Source organism: Lycorma delicatula, chromosome 4 (genome assembly GCF_047948215.1).
Source record: "Lycorma delicatula isolate Av1 chromosome 4, ASM4794821v1, whole genome shotgun sequence".
Classification (NCBI taxonomy): domain Eukaryota; kingdom Metazoa; phylum Arthropoda; class Insecta; order Hemiptera; family Fulgoridae; genus Lycorma; species Lycorma delicatula.
Window position 1 is genome coordinate 216,607,350 of NC_134458.1, and position 19,775 is coordinate 216,627,124.

General features: G+C 33.8%; 1 protein-coding gene across 2 annotated transcripts in view; it reads left to right on the forward strand.

Annotated features, from left to right (window-relative positions):
• Positions 1–19,775, forward strand: part of thoc5 (THO complex subunit 5) — a 64,225-nt gene that overhangs the window by 6,150 nt on the left and 38,300 nt on the right. For both annotated transcript variants that reach the window (XM_075365199.1, XM_075365198.1), the window contains exons 3-5: positions 11,539–11,756; positions 17,339–17,414; positions 18,594–18,779. In XM_075365199.1, the coding sequence (XP_075221314.1) occupies positions 11,539–11,756; positions 17,339–17,414; positions 18,594–18,779 (480 nt within the window). The remainder of the gene's footprint in view (positions 1–11,538; positions 11,757–17,338; positions 17,415–18,593; positions 18,780–19,775) is intronic.

The window sequence follows — 19,775 nt, forward strand, 5'->3', positions numbered from 1 at the left end:
ATGTCAGGTTGCGACAGGCAACCGTATAACCCCATCTCTCCAACCCCATCTACGCAAGGAAAATGGAAACAAACAGTTTCCATTGTCTTTTCTGTTTGTGGATTTTTTCTTCAACATTCTTCAAAATTTCCCCAGCCCAGCTTCAATTTCCCTTAAACCTTGTTCAGGAATTCAGACATATTCTGTACCCCTGGAGTGTTCAACTTAAAAAAGAAGTCCCCATCACTTAGTTTAGTCTATAAGTAATAATTTACTGGCAAAAACTTGCCTAATAATTTACAGAACATTTTGAAAATGATGACCATTCACTTCTATACACTTGTCAGCATGTTTTCCCATGTTCCTGACAACTCTTGTTATCTGTATCCTGTCTACTTCCTGAAGGGTGTGTGGATTGCTCCTATAAACAATTTCTTTTACATATTCCCACGGAAAGAAGTTTGAACTAGTGTCAGATCAGGAGATCTTGGTGACCACAATCCTTTAGAATGATTCTTCCACGAAAAAGTCCTGTAGTATCTCCACAGTAGAGCGATATGGCGGTAAATGGTGCTATTTTGTTGCAACCAGCAGTCATGCTCATCCTCTTACAGTAAGGCTATGAACTGTTGGATAATTTTGTGGTAGACAGCAGCATCCACAGTTTTTTTAAAAACAAGGATCCTTTTTTTGTTACCTTGAAACCACACACCATACGTAGGCTTACCATATTTTTTGGGTCAACCCAGGACATATTTTTGAAATTATTTAAAAGTTTTAACACTTTACTGAAACATTAAACTTTATTTATTCAGTTGTATTTTTCGCTAGACATGACTTTTTTCAGAAATGGTTTGTTTGTTTTAATTACATCATAAAATTCACTATAAGAAAGTTTTGAATTAATTTTAACATATAGCAGATGTTTAATAGCAGATACTGAAAGTCAAACTCTTTCTGCAGACCAATTGTTCCCTGTAATTGAAAAAAAAAACTCTCAACTGGAGCAGATGTCCCAGGCAAAGACATCGCAAACTCAACCATTTTAGAAATATTGCAACATGAAATATCAGTCTTAGGACATCTTAAAAATTGCTTTCCACATCTCTTCAATGGTATCTGGTATTTTATCAGAACTTGAACCACAACCTACCCTTTGGTTTTGAATTACCAGGTTCAACAATGTATGTTCATCAAATAGGTCATTAATATTTTTGGAATCTTTTATAATTTCATTAACAACTTGTGCACTCTCTTCTAAATCAAACCAGGCAATTTCAGTTCGTAAATTTATCCACTGAAACTTTTTTTTTTCTCAGCTCCCCTGGGCCGGACCGACTTGTTGGTATTACGCCACCCAGGGGAGTGTCTTTAAACTCAAATAGGCCTCCCCACCTACCGGCTATATACCAGCATGGCAGGTACTTACTACTTCACAACTGCACAACCCCTGTCGGGGGGTCTTAATCTTTAAGACTTTGGGGGTTGGCATCCCCATGGGCCTAGCCTCTGCAGCTTTTCTTCCCAATACACTGTGCTGCAGAACACTTTACACTATACACGTATATTACACCAAGAACACTACATAAATTACAACATATTCCCTTACACAACTATACAACAACATCCTACACTGATATTTCTTACATTTACACTCGGTGGTGTTGCGACATCTTACGAAACGCAACCGTAACCCAAGGTGGGAACTATCGTGCCGATGGATGAATGGCTCTACGTAGTGAGTCTTGAACAATGTCCTCTGGGCACCAGGGCGAACCAATTGTATTTTACTCTAGCTTCAGTTTGCGTGCGCTCTGCTGGAGTGGTCCGTTTTTTCGCCGGTACTCATGGGACCAGAATTTCAGTTCCAGTTATAAATACTATGATGGTTGGTGGCCATTTGAAAAAATCACCAAACCTAGTCTTGTGAAAAGGCCTTGGTCAGCTTTGTCCAACGAGGATAAAAGTCCAACTGAAGAATTATAAAAAATTTGATTTGTTGTTCTCCGAAATAGTCAAGAAGGTGGATCCTTCCAAAAGGTTTCGCCTTTCTTGATAAACAAAGCTATGACAGGTGCAAGTATTTCCGCGAAGAACATCAGAAAATTACATGATGGATCGATTCGATTGAGACATTCAATAATGAGCAGAGTTGATCTATCTTATGTCTCCGTAATATGGGCAGTATAAAAATTAGTGCGGAATGCCACAAAATCCTAAATATGAGTTGTGGAGTAATTTTTTGTTGAGATCTTATTGATATAGAGGTCACTGAAATAACTGATGAGCTTTGTCCTCAACATGTAGAAGTGAAGCGTATAATGAAAAGACAGAACAGAATGGAAGAACCAACAGCTTCTTTTATACTGACGTTCAACCTTCCAGTCCCACTGGAAAAAATAAAAATTGGTTATCTTTCAGTTCAAGTACGACCTTTCATTCCCAGCCCTCGACGATGTTTGAATTGTCAAGGGTATGGTCACATTACAATATCTTGCTCAAAAACAGAGATGTGTGGTAGATGTGCTAAGGAAGGCCACAGTGATACTAATTGCCAAGAAGTTGAAAAATGTACTAATTGCAGTGGTTCGCATACAGCTCGCTCCCGAGATGCCCAACTTTTAAGGAAGAAAAGGCAATTCTCAGAATCTCTACGGAGCAGAAACTGTCTTTTCTGGCAGCACGCAGAGAATATAAAAAACCTATTAACTCAAGGAACTTGGTTAAACCAGACATATCTTTTGCTGCCGTTACATCACAACAAGCTCCTACAAATTTAAGTAATCAGCCACGCAGATCCTGCAGTGAGCTAAAAAAACTTGTTCAGATGTTATCTGATCTGAGTATTGGTGCACGCACATGATCCACTCATATGCTTACATACCTTCTACAACAAGACCCAATAATACGAGGGTATTTCTGTGAGAGATATGACTGCCTAGTAGAGAGAGTGGTGGAGTGGCTATTTTCATGAAAAATGAGGTGTTGGCTACAAGTTTTCAACTAGCCACCCTCATTCCTGCTGTTGCAGTAAAGATCTCTATCCCCTTCAAATTGCATATCTGCAATTTGTATCTCTCACTGAACTCTGAGTTTAGTACTCTAGAAATCTCAAATCTCCTCACGCAAATACAATCACCATTGTTATTAGGAGGAGACTTGAATGCCCATCATATTTCCTGGCGCTCAACGTTCTGCTCCACTTGAGGAAATATGATAAACAGAGTGAGACAAGACTTGGATCTTTGTTTACTGAATGATGGATCACACACATTCATGTCTTTATCATCTGGTACTATATCTAACATCGACCTCTCGGTATGCTTGCCGAGTTTACTCCCTCATCTTAATTGGTCTGTTTGTGATGACTTTCACTGCAGTGATCACAGACCAATTATTATTGGTTTCTGTGTTGACCTCGAGGTGAAAAGAAGACCACGGAGATGGATTGTTGAAAAGGCGAATTGGAATGGATTCCATAAAGCCTTCCAATCACAGTATGACAATGATGCAGACATCCTTGACCAATTTTCCTCTTTTACGTCCATGATACTTGAGAATGCTAACAGATATATTCCACAAACATTGGGTAATCCTAGACGTCCTTTCGTTCCACGGTGGAATGATGATTGCCAAAAGGCTATTAGGAATCAACGGCAGGCACTACGCAAATTTAATTGTAGGCATACAACTTAACATCTGAATTTATACCACAGGGCTAGAGCGGTATGCTGCCGAGTATTCTTGGACTCTTAAGAGGAAGTCATGGATGAAATACATGAACACTTCCTCAGGCACTACTGCCATGTCTACTTTGTGGAAAAAGATCTGTGCAATCTTCAGATCACCGAAACCATCTATTCTCGGTCTTATTGATGAAGGAGAACTCCTTTCATCATCTTCAGCTGTGGCAAACACTTTTAACAAAATCTTTCCGCTCAGTGTCTCAGTTCATCATATAATAATGATTTTCAAAGGTACAAGATACAAATAGAAGTATTATCGTTAAACATTGGTGATTCAGTTGGCGAATTAAATGCCCCATTCATATTCAAGATATTGTCACATGCACTTAAAACCTCACGTGACACTTCTCCTGGACCGTACAACATTCGACTCTGTATGCTTTCACACCTTCTTAATTCAGCACTATAACATGTATTGACCATTTACAATGATTTATTCTCCAAGCAGGTCTTCCCACCCAGCTTGTCAGAAGCCTTTATTATACCAGTACTTAAACCTGGTAAAGACAAATCTAACCCCTCAAGCTACCGCCTTATCATTTTAACAAGCGTTTTGTGCTTGGTAAACCACAGGCTTACATGGTACTTGGAGAGACATGGCCTTCTATCTCCAGAACAATGTGGTTTCTGACAAGGATGATCTTCCATTGACCATTTAGTGTCAGTGGAAACAGCTATATAAAACATTTTCCTACATCGCCAGCACCTCGTTGCTATCTTCTTTGATATAAAAAAGGCGTATGACACGGCCGGGCGATGTGGTATTCTTAACATCCTCAAAGAGTAGGGAATCAAGGGCAATATGCTTGTTTTTATCCAGGGTTTCTTAAATCACCAAACGTTTCGTGTTCGTGTGGATGATTCTCTTTCAGGTACTGTCATCTTGGAAGGTGCATTAAGTGCCACCTTATTTTCTGTAGCCATAAACATTATTACCAAATGTGTGCAAGCACCTGTCTCATATTCTGTATATGTTGACAGTTTTGCTATTTAGATTGTGACCCGTTCAACACCCACAGCAGAGAGACTTCTAAAGAACACTACATCTTGCCTTGAAGCTTGGTCCAGGGTTACTGGTTCACATTTTCATCTGAAAAAACAAAATGTGTAGTCTTTTCTTGGCTATGAAACCCTTCTATTCTGCAAGTTTTTCTGAACAGAGAGCTTATTGCTATCTCTCCCCACATCAATTTTTTAGGTTTATTTTTTGATAGCCATATCAAAGAATTAAAAACAAAATGTTCCAAACTTTTAGATATGATGTGAGTCCTTAGTAACAGCAATTGGGGAGCTGATTGGTTGTGTATGATATGTTTTTATTATTCCTTTGTTCGTTCCCGTTTAGATTATGGTTGTGTCACCTACTCTTCAGCTTATCATACCGTGCTTAAAATGCTGGATGCTGTACATCATGCTTTCCTTCAGCTAGCCACAGGTGGATTTAGATGTCGCAAGCTTACTTGTAGACTGACGTGAGCCATCACTTTGGGATAGATGGGACCAGCTTTTAGCATCTTATTTTGCTCGTCTTAAAGGACAGCCAAATCACCTGGCTTTTGACTCGATCCTTAGAATTCCCAATTTAGGAAGGTGTGAGGATTATCAACATTGTACTGCACCTGTAGGTGTCCATACCTGACATCTACTGCACCATATAAATGTTGACACACCTTCATTCTTTCCATTGTACCTGTGCTCATATCCTCTGTGGGGATTAAACCTTATAAATTTTATGTTTGACTTTACAATATACAATAAAAAATCAACACTACCTATTGTCTTCCAGCAAATGTTTCAGTGTGTTCTCTCCAAGATGAACCCAGATGCAGTGGTGTCCATACCTGACATCTACTGCACCATATAAATGTTGACACACCTTCATTCTTTCCATTGTACCTGTGCTCATATCCTCTGTGGGGATTAAACCTTATAAATTTTATGTTTGACTTTACAATATACAATAAAAAATCAACACTACCTATTGTCTTCCAGCAAATGTTTCAGTGTGTTCTCTCCAAGATGAACCCAGATGCAGTGGTATACACTGATGGATCGAAATAAAACGATACCGTTGTTTGTGTGTTTGTTGTCAATGATATAGAACTTATATGTTTGGTCAACTTTGTATTACGAGTGTGTTTACCGCTGAACTATACGCTATAAATAAGGCTCTAAATATCATTAACTCTAAGTACAGAAATATCCTTATTTGCAGTGACTCGTGTTGGGCTCTCCAAGCTTTAGAAAACGTTTATTCCAGCCATCCTATCGTCATCGAAATCTACAACGTAATTGCTGAATTGAATAATCACAACACAAGTAAGTTTCTGCTGGCTCCCTAGCCACATAGGGATTCCAGGTAATGAACATGCAGATTCCGCAGCCAAAGACGCATGTAATCAACCTCCTTTCACCACTCGCATTGCTACTTCTGTCTTTATTAATTATATAAAGCAGAGTTTCTTCGAGCAAAGTGGCAAGGTGAATGGATGGCTACCATTGATAACAAACTCCGGCACATTGAAGATTCTGTGTTGCCTTGGGACTCCTCATGCAGAAAAACTTGTCGTGAGGAAGTGGTCCTTTGTCGATTACGATTAGGACATACGAGAGTCACACACAAGAACCTGATGTCAGCAGGATACACGCCCCTATCCACACGATGTAACTGCCGCATGACTGTGCGCCACATGCTTATAGATTGCATATGTTATGTGGTGTTGCGTCGTAAATTTAAACTACCCAGAAATATCCATGGTGTCTTGAACAATTATAATGACGTTTTAAACTGGATGTTTCTATTTTTGTGTAGTGCTGGGTTTTGTACAAAAAAAATTAATATTGTTGTATGTATGTTCTGTATTCAAAAAGTTTTTAATAAGTTTTTCTTTTTGTTTTAATCTTTGTACTTCTGTGTTTTTGATTCTGTTATCTGAGTAGGGAGCCTTTTACACTCCCTATCTGACTTTGTTAAATTTTATATAATTTTTGTTATTATTTTTACTTTTATGTTTCTTTTAAATAAATTTATTGTATTTTTAAAACTCCAACTTTGATATTAGTTGTAAGTCTTTAATGATATTAGTTTGAAGTTTTATTTCATTTTTAAAAATTTTTGTTTTTAACTTAGTTTTAATTTTTATTATATAGTTTTTATTAGCTCCAAGTTTTTTCATTTTTGTTATTTTAGTTTTTAATCTAGTTTTAAATTTTGTTATAGTTTTAATGTTTTTTATTTTTTAGTCTTTTTGTCATCCGAGAATGGGCCCTTTATACCCATTTCTGTGTTTGTTAAATTTTATTTACTTTTACTTTTATTTCAGATTTTACCTGTGATATTAATTGTAAGTTTTATTCATTTTTTAGACTAATCATAGTTTCTTCTATTTAAAAAAAAAAAGATTGTAATAAATTATAAAAATTGTTTACATATGAGAAGCATTTTTGTTTCTGAACGTCATTATTTTCTTTTAGAGTGCATAGCAATTTTTTGGCAGAAGATGGTGTAAATTTGTAGGTTTTCTTTCCTGAAGTTGACAAATTAATTCAGAATATGTCTGAAATGCTTCTGTTGCTGTGATAGAATTAGCTTCTAATTTTAGAACTATATTATTAAATAGGTAGAGTACCATATAACAATTTCAAAAACAGTTCACTTTCTAGATTTTCAAGAAATCAAATAATAATGTTCGACATTTGTCACAAGATAAGAAGTAGGATTTTAGGCCATCAAAAAATGGAAAGAATTCTTTCTGTTACAGGTAACAAACTAAGGAAACTTGTGCCGCTATGAGATAATACTTTTTTGTAATCTGTTCTCACAAATCCACAAAACTCTTTAAGTTTCGTTACTCGTACTGTTCATTTGTGAAAATATGTATAAATTTTTATCAATAACTTATATGTCCATGGGTAGAAAATCACTTGCTATTTGTATTGAATTGTGTACAATGTGGGCTGAACAACAAATTCCTAAAATAGGTTATCTAAATCACTTTGAACTTTTCTGAACACATTTTCATTCCCTTTTCTCATCATACCACCAAAATTACTGTTAGTGTTATCAGCAGTATAAAAAACCAACTTTTCTTGAAGTTTGTATTTTTTCACACTGCAAATGATACAGAGTCAAAATTTGAGCAGTTTCACATGACATTTCATCAAAATTTGAAAGTTTAACTTGAATTCCCTTCTCCAGACTGAAATATATTACAACAATTGGAAGAAGATTTACTTCACTTCTGTTTGAGCTATCCATCATTACTGTTACATAATTAATATTTTCCAAAGAACGCAACACATTATCAAATATAAATGGTAAAATAATGTTAACAATAATTGCCTTAATATGGGTCATATAACTTTTTAACCAGTTTAGAAGTGCAATCTGATGTTTTGAAACTGAGTTCGTGTCTGGCAGTGTGATATGAAAATCTAGCTTCTTTAGTAGCATACTCCAGATCACTGTTATTGTTATTCCCATCTTTGACTATAAGAAAATCTTTTATATATGCTGAAGCAGTAGCAGTAGTAGCACAATTATGTTTAGCTGTTCTCATATGGTCTTCAATATATCACCCTTTCCTTTATGTGCAACAGAAAATTCTGCAGTACAGTGTGCAATAAGCATGTTTATTGTTACTGTCATTATACAATTTCAAAAATTTTTATTCCTGTTGCAGGTTAAAATTACACACATTTTCTTTTGCCCATTGCAAAACGATGAGACAAAAAATGGATAGAGATAATGATTAAAAACGTGTAGACGAGTTACTTCACACATGAAAACAACATAAACACATGCCCCTGTTGTGTTACCAAATGACTAAGTAAAAAGTTGTGGTGTGACCAGTAGCCACGCCTTTGTCAAAATCGATGTCAGTGCTTGCTCCAAGGTCAACTGATAGATGCACGGCTGTAAGAGAATGTTTAAAAAGGCGATGTCAAACATATAGGTCTAAAATTTAAAAAAATCCTCGCCAGTCATAAAATTCTCAAACCCCGGAAATTTTGGCAACCCTGGACAGCACTAAAAAACCAGGACTGTCTGGGTTAATCCCGGACGTATGGTAAGCCTAACCATACATGCCTATTCTTTGTGGGTATAGGGCGAGATTGAAAGGAAATGTGTGGGTTTTCAGTACGCCAGGTCTGGTTATTAATGTACCCACTAAGGTGATACTTCATCTGTTAAAAACACTTTATCTAAAATGCCAATTTTGCTTCTAATGAAGTTCTTGACACGTTGATAATAGTGAACCCTATTAGCTTAATCAGCATTAGTTAGTTCATGGAAAACCTGCATTCAATACAGCTAACTTTTCAGCATTCTTCTGACTGCAGTGTGGGCAGAACCTAGTGAAATGTTCTTTTCCTGGCTTAGTCTGCAAAAATTTATGAGGAGATCTTGTAACTACTGCTTTAATGTCCTGTATCGTTAAAACTGACCTTTGTTGTTTCTGATCCAACACCAAACTTGTTCACAACAACATTTTTTAACTAACTTCTGAATAACACTTTTCATTGGTACTTCCTTTTCAAATTTACCTCTGAACTCTCGCAGACACCAACATGGGATTTTATCTTTAAGTAAGTTTCCATCATGAAAATACATATTCTTCAACAGTTGACCACATTCTAACAAACGACACTCAATTATGCAATTTTTTTCAAAAGCTAATGCTTGATACACACTGGTAATACTCAAATGTGCTAGTAATAAACAGTCCTCTCCACTACAGTTCCAGTTGTACCAACATCTTCCACACTATTTTACCCTCTCATACCAATACATACATTTTAACTGAAATATGCATTTAGTATAAACTTCTGAGTGATGGGGCCTGTTTAAATTTGAACATCATGACAGTGGTATATTAAAGTATCAAAAAAATTGAAGTTGATCAATTATTGCTTGAAAACCTAGAAAACAAGTGCTAATATGGATTTACAACTTAGTTTAGGAATTATTGCATTTTAGATTGTTTTTATCTTAAATCAATTGAAATTTGAAAGCTAATTTTTTGTGTTCGATGCTTGTGTTACATGCTTTGGCATATAAAACTAATATATTGTGAAATTATTAGGTACTTAAGTAATGATTGTTTTTTTTTTGGACATAAGTTGTGTGTAACTAAATATTACATACTTTATATTGAACTAAATCATTGCATATTCAATTTTTAAAGTGGTAAAGTACCTGAAAGCAAACAGGTTAACTACTTTATTTACTTTTTCCAATATTTAATTGATCTAAGTAATAATTTTTATAAATATCAGATAAAACATTAAAAAGATTTATTGTTATATAACAGTAATGGTTGCCATAAAAGATCATTTTATATATATATATATATATAATGAGGTATATTAAAAAAATTCTGAGGTAGGCTGAAAAAAGGACCCTATTTAAATTTTGTCACTGTTTTTGCATTTCAACAATGTTGAAAGTAATGCAACAATAATATTTCAGTACTTATGCTTGTGGTGGAAGAAGTATTGGAAGTTCGGTTTAGGTTATTTATGTCAAATGACTACCTCAGGTACCTCAAATGTTACAATAGAACTTTTGCATTGACAGACTGATCATCAAGAATGAATTTATTATGCAAAACCCCACAGATTTCAGAGAAAACAATGAGCATGTTCTGTTTGTATTTGTCTTCCAATGATTTTCTGCCCCTGTTGTAGTGCATGTTCTTCCCAAAACTCCTTGCTCTGCTTTTTATTTTATTTTCACTGGTGTGCTGAATAATTTCAAAAGTCTGTAATTAAATTTCTGAGTTTGATGTGTGATTTGAAGTTATACCTCTGCTTACTTTGATGTCCATAGTCAATTTGCAGGTATGCCTATGGTCACAAAAAATTTGTAATACAGATCCAGTATATCCAATTCTGCTTACTTGATGAAGTGGTAGAATCCCAGCCTTTCATTCAGAAGGTCCTGGGTTCAAATCCCTGTCAGACTGGCATTTTTCATATGCTACAGAAACACGTTTTACATTCTAATCTTTTTTATATTCTAAAAAAATTCCACTTGGCATGCTGGCTTATGAAAGTTACTGCAGCTGTGTGTGTGTGACAAACACACATACACACACTAATTTAGTTATATTATACACACAAACACTATTCTAGTAATCCATTTTATAAGAGGTCAATTTGACTAATTGATTTATAAAAAATAATTTTTTTTTCATTCTAGGAACATCTGTTACTTGCTGATGTATTACATGGGTCCAGTTTGCCAGTAAATTAAAAGCAGAGTAAACCATGACTCTTTTTTATATTTATCTACACTGAAAATACAATTGAAAATGTATTGTGCTTTTCTTATACTTGTTTTGTGATTGCTATTCCTTCTTTTTTTTTTGTGATTCTTCACAACACTTTTTTGTTTTTTCATAATCATCTTCTTTTGTTTTAATGACCTGTCTAATTGTGATGAGTGTTGAAGTGTATTTACAGATTATTTACCATTAGAATGATGCTTTAATTTATAAAAGTAAAAATAACATTTCTGAAATTTAAAAAAAAAAACAATTAGTCAGATATTTAGTTCAGATACTGTATAACAAATCATTGATTGTTTGTTAAAAAATCATTACATCGCAATGATTAATTGACCTAGTCAAAATGATATGATTTGCAGTAGTGTTATCTTTGCAGTTACAAGTTATTTTTATTGGTTAGAGTGTTTCCAGCATGTGAGATTGAAATCTGACCAATGTATTAATCCTCAGAGTAAAAGGTTTTTGGTGGAAAAGTCGTCTTTTTAAACATAGTATGAAAATGTATATTTTTTGTTTATCAGGTAACTGTAGATCAGATATCAGAAAAGAAAACTCAAGCCGCGTTGCTATTTGTCACTCTGAAAAAGTTGAACCGTCTTGAAAAGTTTAGAACAAAACATTTGCGGGATGGCTTACATAAAGTTAAACAGCAAGTTGATAGTCAGCATCTACATCTACAAAATCTTCTTTATGAGGTCCTTCATCTGAAAAAAGAAGTTACTAAGTGCTTACAGTTTAAGTAAGTATTTTGATAACTAACTTTTTTTTTAACAAACTAATATTTATATAAAGTATGTTAAAGACAGTTGTGTTAATTTTGTTTTTGTAAAAACTTAACTAATAATTACGTATTATGTACCTTCGTAGATATGTTTAGGAACAGGAATACAAGAGCTAAATATCAGAAAGCAGGTTTGGACAGCGGGTGACTCATGCAAGGTCAAAGTCTGGGCCATGTTATCAGTAGTGTAGTCAATTTTGTGAGTTACTGAGAACTGCTCACAGATGCTAATCCATTCTGTGGAGAGAGTTAGGATTAAGTTAGAATTGTGAATTAGGTTAAGCTTGGACTTTTGTGGAGAGAGGTTAGAGATAAATTACCAAGGTATGGCAATACTTAACACCATCTCGCAGGATACTTGGCTAAATTTATGTTTAAACGGGAGTATAATCACTACAGAGAGAGAGAGAGAGAGACTACACCATATGTTGCTTGCTATTATTCATGTATGGTGGATAATCACCTTACAAAGAGTGCCATCATTCATTTTCAATACTGACTCAAAGTCAGACTCTGATGACTATTAAGGTTGTTTATTCCTCTCCCCACAAAATTCTAACTCTAGCCTTAATTCTAACCCGTCTCCACAGAATGGATTACCAACTGAATAGGTTGCCATAACTCACAAAACTGATTGCTAATTGACTAGAATACTGATAACATGTCGCAGACTTTGACCTTGTATAAGTTGAATACTGATAACATGTCGCAGACTTTGACCTTGTATAAGTCACTCGCTGTCCAAATCTGTTTTCTAACATTTAGAAATCTTTTTTTTCCTGATTCTAAGCATATGTACTATGATATATTAAAGTATGACAAAAATTTAAGTTGATCAAGTAGTTGCTCAAAATTACAAACTGTAGTTTTATCTTATCAAGATAAAATTACAAACTGTAGTTTTATCTTATCAAGATATATCTTTCAATACTTGAATAATTGAATGCTTTTGGTAGCCAGTATGCTTGGTTACTAATTTCAGTTTATGACACTGTCTCGTGATTTTCTGACTGAGAATGTCCGAATCAATTCTTACATTTAATTCTTGGTTATTAAAAAATGTTTGATTTTAACAATAAAAAGTTGTAATGTGAATTTTTTTTATCTCAGCTCATGGCTGGTATTGTAGTTCATTATTTTGTTGAACTGGTGTCTGGTTTTATTAATACATTACAAATTACTTAAGTACTTGCATAACATTGAAAGCCTGAGAAAATTGGTATAGTTGATGTTATCTATTATACTGATATCTCTGCATTGCATCAGGATTTGTCTAAATAGAATTATGTTTAGTTCTTACAGGTACTCTAATATCTCTGGACCGGTTAAGAATGTGTTGGAGTTCCTTCAGTCAGACAAATGAAAACAATTCCTTTCCTGCCTTCACATGATGTCATTTTATCTGATTACAAGATATTTTAAAATAGTGATCCATTTTGTGTCAAAGAAAGAGAAAGTACATTTTGAATTACTTAAGATGACGGTTTTAAAATTGTTTAAATTCAGTTTGCTTTCTACATATTGGTATAATAATGCACTTTTACTGCTTCTTAAATAAAGAACATGTGGTGATAAAAAGGTGGTAAGCAATATTTTTGCTCTTACCATTCGTATTACTCTTTATCTTTATTCTGTTTAAAAAATATCAGAATTATAGAAAGTCTAATTTTGTAAGATTTTCACTGATTTTTTTATAGAACTGATTAGGCAAGTAATCTTAATTATATTACTTCACCATTCCTAAATTTTATTTTTATCCCTATATGATTTTATTAAACAAATTTTAAGTATATATTTTTTTTACCTCCTATTCCTTTGTTCTTTCCAGGAGTGGTTTATGACTCATGTCAGGTTGACTACAATCGTTACATTTTATGCCTGAAAATATTATAGAATGTATGTTCTATTTTACTACTACAGTTTGTTACATTATAACATTGGAGACATACAAAAGTGTAAACTAAATTTCCAAACATTATATGAACTAAATATTAAACATTAAAATGTAATAGTTAAATACAAACATTAAAATAATGCAAGTAACAAGTGTAACAAGTAAACTAGAAATTCCAGTTCTAAATGAATCACTTCATTGTGGTAAACGATACTTATGTTGAAAGCAGTGGTATTAAAGCCGAAATGGTTTATACATTTTGTAGTTGAACACAACCTGCCCATTTTGTATGCAGACATTTAAGTGGTAATTTTTATGTACCAGCCTACTTTATATACATTCATGGTGTAAAGTAATTTCCATAAAAGTTTTAATAAAGGTTATATTACTGATGACAAACAATTTAATCTTACTAGTAATTTAATTAATAATAAATGTTTCTCTTTTTTTACTGTGTATTCCAATGTTTGTTAACTATATTAGTACGTAAAGTGTTTATATTTTTAGCACTGCTCCACTTAAATGATAAAGTATTTTGTTGGTAGATGTGATTGTTTCTTTTTACTTGAATAATCAGCAGTTTTATCATTGAGTTAAAGTATACTACACCAAATACAGGGTAATTTATAAAGTGAGAACTGTTCTCTTAACAGAAAACTTTATTTATTAAAATAATAATATGTTATTAAATGTTAATAATAATATTATAATAATGTAATGTTAATATTATAACATTTTAAAAATATTTTTTTTATTTCTCAAGTTCCCAAACAGTTTTAACTATTTGTCATTCAATAGTTTGGTACACCCTTCATAATAACTCCCTTTTCATTAAACTTTGCCATCTGTTCATACCATCCATAGCTGGTTTTTTACTTTTCATGAACTTTTTCAATGTGTTTGAATAGTAGTAATTTTTTAAAGATAGATCATAGAAATAAGTGGAAAAGTGCATCTTCGCAAATCAGCTGATTTCAAAGTCAAGAGTTCCAATGTTCAATTCCTAGTAAAGGCAGTTACTTTTATATGGATTTGAATACTAGATTGTGGATACTGGTGTTCTATGGCAGTTGGGTTTCAATTTTTTTCCATTTCCCCTTAACAGGTCAGATCCACAGTCCTGTATTGCTCAACCTGAGGGTGCCATTTGCCTCAAATTCCCTGCACAGCCATACCAGGCCCAGACATGCTGTTCCTGGCAGCACCACTCAAGGAGCTGGGACTGTGTCTTCATTTGAAGGTCTTAATTAATCTTAGGTCTTATTTAATGATCTTAATTTCCCCACCTTAAGGACCCCAGGAGTCCTCACATCAGCCAGCTTACTCTGCACCTGGTGCTTAATGCCTTCCACCCTATCACCCTGCCCCTTGACGTGGATATGAAGGACCTCACCTGATATGAAGGATATCACCCAACTCTTCTTTGGGCACCCCATTCTTAACCCTCTTCAACAAATCAGCATATGAAGAGCCCTCCGACTTAAGTACAATTGTTCATGCTGACTCAGTTTCACGACCTTAGATGGAGTAACCTCCTCCATATAGAGCAATTTCCTCTTGCCCTGTCTCTTACTGTAATACTCCAGTACTCATTTAAAGTACTTGCCTACCTGGTTCCCAGGAACTCCAAAGGCACCTTTAGCTGCCGACTCCATAATCCTCTTGAAGGCCCTATGAATGTCCTCTGCAACAACCCTTTTGCCTGCTTTAGAATCCATAACAACAATATAACAAACACCAAACTTGTCATCTTCTCCGTCATCAGGAAGAACTTCCGTGTGACCCCTTTCAGCCACAACTTGACTACAACACAGCGTACCCACACGGAGCATTCTCTTAACTGCCATGACCCTCTCAAGGAGCTTTCTATCATGCTCCATTCCAACCTCCTTCTCTAAATCAAAGACAGTCACAATGTCCACACTTTGCAAGCCAAAACCAACTCCCGAACCTCTTTGCAGTTAATGAACTAACTAGCAGGCCAACACCTCATAATCAAATCGGGAACATCCTCTTCAGGGACTCCATCTTCCAACTGCTAAATTAATTTCCTGCCCTCCATCGGCAGGGTTTGCAATGCTGCCTCAATACCATCACCCTTTTGCACTACACCACAGGAATACTCCAAGCTCCTTAGACCCTCTCTATGCGACATAAGCTCGGTAAGCCACTGCGAACACTCTTATCTCAAGTTTTGTATTCGCATTTGCCGCCACCAGTTTGGCTAACCTTTTGACATGGAGGCTAACTTCACCAAGAAGTCGCTCATATGCACAGGATCCCTGTCACAACAGCATCCTCATCCTTATTCTCATCCTTCCTTCGCTTGGCCAGTCGGTCCAAAGACCCCGTTCTCTTTGGCAATCCTACAAGAACTTGAGTTGCTCCTGGCTTTTCCACAATAAAGAAACTAACTTGCTTCTTTTCCAGAGGGGGTTCCTCCCCTCCCTTCACTGGAGACCTGGGAAGACTCATTCTAGGTTTAAAAGCGTCCTCCATGGCTAGTATAATATACAGAAACAGGCACTTGCCTCACAGAACTGTATATATTACAAAATAAATTAAATAAATTTTTCTTAATAATAATGAAATAAAAATGTTCTTATCTTCTTATGAAAATTAAAGTAATAAATTGAAAATTAAAATTATTAAGAATGTTTAAATAACAAATAATAATGCTATCAACTAAGATAACAAGCCACCTGGCTTCCTGAAAACAAGTAAACAATCAAAGTTAATGACATGCAGTTATAGCACTTGTTACCATCTGGCGCAATAAGGGTAAAAAAAAAAGTCACCGCATGCACTATTAAAAACAGTCCGACATCCATAACTTATATAATGTGCAATACGTCCAAAATAACCAACCAACAATTCCCATTGCACAATTCAAATAAAAAAACCAAGAAAACAAGAAAAACATGGAGCGCAAAAAGAACATCCACATTAAACGAAAACTCCCACTTGACTAGAAATGGTCAACCTGAGACTGTACAAGACTACACTTCATTTACACTCATATATATCATCCTCTTAAGTAATACCTGACAGTGATTAACAGAGGCTAAACAGGAAAAAAAAAGAAGATATGTCATCAGTGATGTTAAATTGCATTGCATTGTGCGTTTCTGTTCTGTATCAAACAAATGAGAGACTTCTGAACTTTCTATCATTCATTACACTTTCCTTAATAAATTGGTGAGTGAATGATATAAACAATCAACAAATGGATTACTGAACATGCGTTATAATTGGTAGGGTTAGTGATTTGTTTTAAAAGTTCTACCAAAACAGAAAATCAACTAATACACTTTATGTTGCTATGATTATGGTAACATAAACCAACCCATGTTACATTTTAGAGTCTCTAAAAATACTGAAATAATTTTCTAGTGGATTAATGATTTTATAATCATGGTTTCTCCTTTGTTGGTATAAATTTTGTGTTAAATTCTTCAAGCATTTTTTTTTTTGCTGATGGAATTTTTGCTTTTTTGCTGATAATATTTAATTTGTTAATACTGTGAAACGTTGAGGTGATTCCAACTGCTGACCTGAGTGGTATGGATTCACTCGCTGTTCTTACTTTTTATAATTTTATTAATGATTAAATAAGTATTTGAAATAAACCATTATTTATTTTTAGGTCAAAAGATGAAGAAATTGATCTTGTTCCTGTTGAAGAATTTTATAAAGAAGCACCAGAAAAGATAACTCGTCCGGTAAGTAAATATTAAAATTATTTATCTGTATTGATAATACACTTTTTAATTAATAATTTTAGTTTTAAACTAGAAAAAATATAAAGAAGCATTTTGTGTAGTTTATGCAAACTAACAATTACTGTGGTAACTAGTAAATGGGGTTGTATTTTTCTAAAGGATTATTTTGCGTTAGTGACTTGTCAAATAGATTTGACAAGTCATAAGAAATGATTCATTACACAAGGAATTTTAAGCAATATCACTGCTACAGCATTGGCACACATCTTGTGTTCATGATTATACTGCACTTTGTACACTCTTTTTTTACTATGTGCAACCAAGCATTTTCAGTTCTGTTAATTTCTCTTATGTAACTGTTCTACTTCATGTTTTTAATCTTTATAAGTTTACAAACACCAATTATATCAGTGTTAAATCAGATTAGATGAAATTTTATTTTTTGTAATGCATTTTAATCCATAATAAAAAAGCATGTTTTTGATGCAGATCCATAACTTTTATTATATTGTAGACCTTTATTGGCTGAATAAATTATGTAGCACTGTTTCTATTCACAAAATATGACGATTTATATCGTCATAGATTCAAGAAACACGAGACTTAACTGCAGTAATTCACATATACATTAATTCTATCTATACATGTCTTTTCTACTCTTACATCCAGTTCATTTTTTTATATACCTCGGTCATTTCATACTTTTTGTATTAACAATTTTTCTCTAAAAATACTGAAATAATTTTCTGAGAGGATTAATGATTTTGTAATTGTGGTTCTCCCCTTTGTTGGTATAAATTTTGTTAAATTCTTCAAGCATTATGCAATATTTATATTTATTTAAAAAAATTCTCTGAAAGAATAAAGTATTAATTATTACATCAAAACAATTTTCCAGTTATATCTTTTGTAAATAGAAGGATATACTAATATATAAGATCACAGATATTTTAGCAAGTATGCATTACCACTGCCTTGTTACTGAATAGGTACATTTTCAAAAACATGGTGTATACTGTGAACATACTGAAAATTATATTGAGTCTTATTTAACATGTTTTGAATCATGAAATGCTTTGTGTAAAGAATACTTGATTATTTATTATGCTCTGTGTGTTAGTTATGAACATAACTTTCTCCAAATGCATTTTATTTAATATAAATTGTAATTTTTTATAGGAAGTTACCAAATTTGATAGTCATCAGCTAAAATTAGCCAGATTAGAATGGGAATTGAACCAACGTAAACGGCTTGCTGCTCAATGTCATGAATTACAAGCAGAGAAAGAAACTGTTGCTACAGCTATACAGAAAAAGAAAACACATATAGATGATCTTGCTCCCATGCTAAAAGATATATTGGCCGTAAGTTTTTTCCTCATCTCTTTAGGTGAATATTTAGATTAAATATTTTGACAGTAAGTAAAAAAGTATAAGAGATTTTTGTTTTATCATCAGTAGAAATGTTCATCGTCATTTTAATTTTTTTTTTTTTTAATTGTATGTTTGCTACAGATAATGTAGTAAAATCTACTCAATGTAATTTTCAAGGAACTAATCCCGATTGCTATCTTAATCAGGAAAACAAATTAACTGGCAACAAAAATAGAAATGTGAAAAAAATCTGTGCTTATGTAAATGAATATATTCATCAAAAGATCATGTGCAAAGTTCAACAAGGATACTGAGAGGTAGCACACAGAAATTTTTACAGATACAGTTTATATACTTTTAAATAAATACTGTGTAAAAAATAAGTCAGTTATAAAAGGCAAAATACAGTTCTAATTTTACTGTAAACATTTTTGTATTAATTTTATTAGTCAAAATTAAAAGTGATTGTATTACAATACTAGGGTAAGTTGAAAAGTTTTTGGCCTGATAAAGAAAACAACATTTTTTTTGTTTTTATTTTTCAGTATAATTTTCACAAAGACTAATACAATATACTTTTCAATACTGTATTCTAATACTGTTATACCAACTTCATAATGCAGTTCATCTATCTCCTCAAAGCACCCATTTATAGCATCAATGATTTCCTTGCTCTCAAATCATTGTCCTCCAAGCCATTTTTTGAGGTTAGGAAATAGGTGATAGTTGCTGGATGCTAAATCTGGTAAATAAAGTGGTTGGGAAAGCAGTTAGAACTTAAGTTCATTGATTTTAGCCATTGCAATGATTTACGAATGTGGTGAATTGTCATTGTGAACAAATTTTTTTTTTCACCAAATGTAATTTTCTTTTTACATCATTGCAATAAGTTTGCATAATATTTGCCATTGGTTGTTTTCACTGACAAGGAGTCTTATTCATTCTTTAAGACTTTGGGGATTGCGTCCCCATGGCTTTAACCTCTGC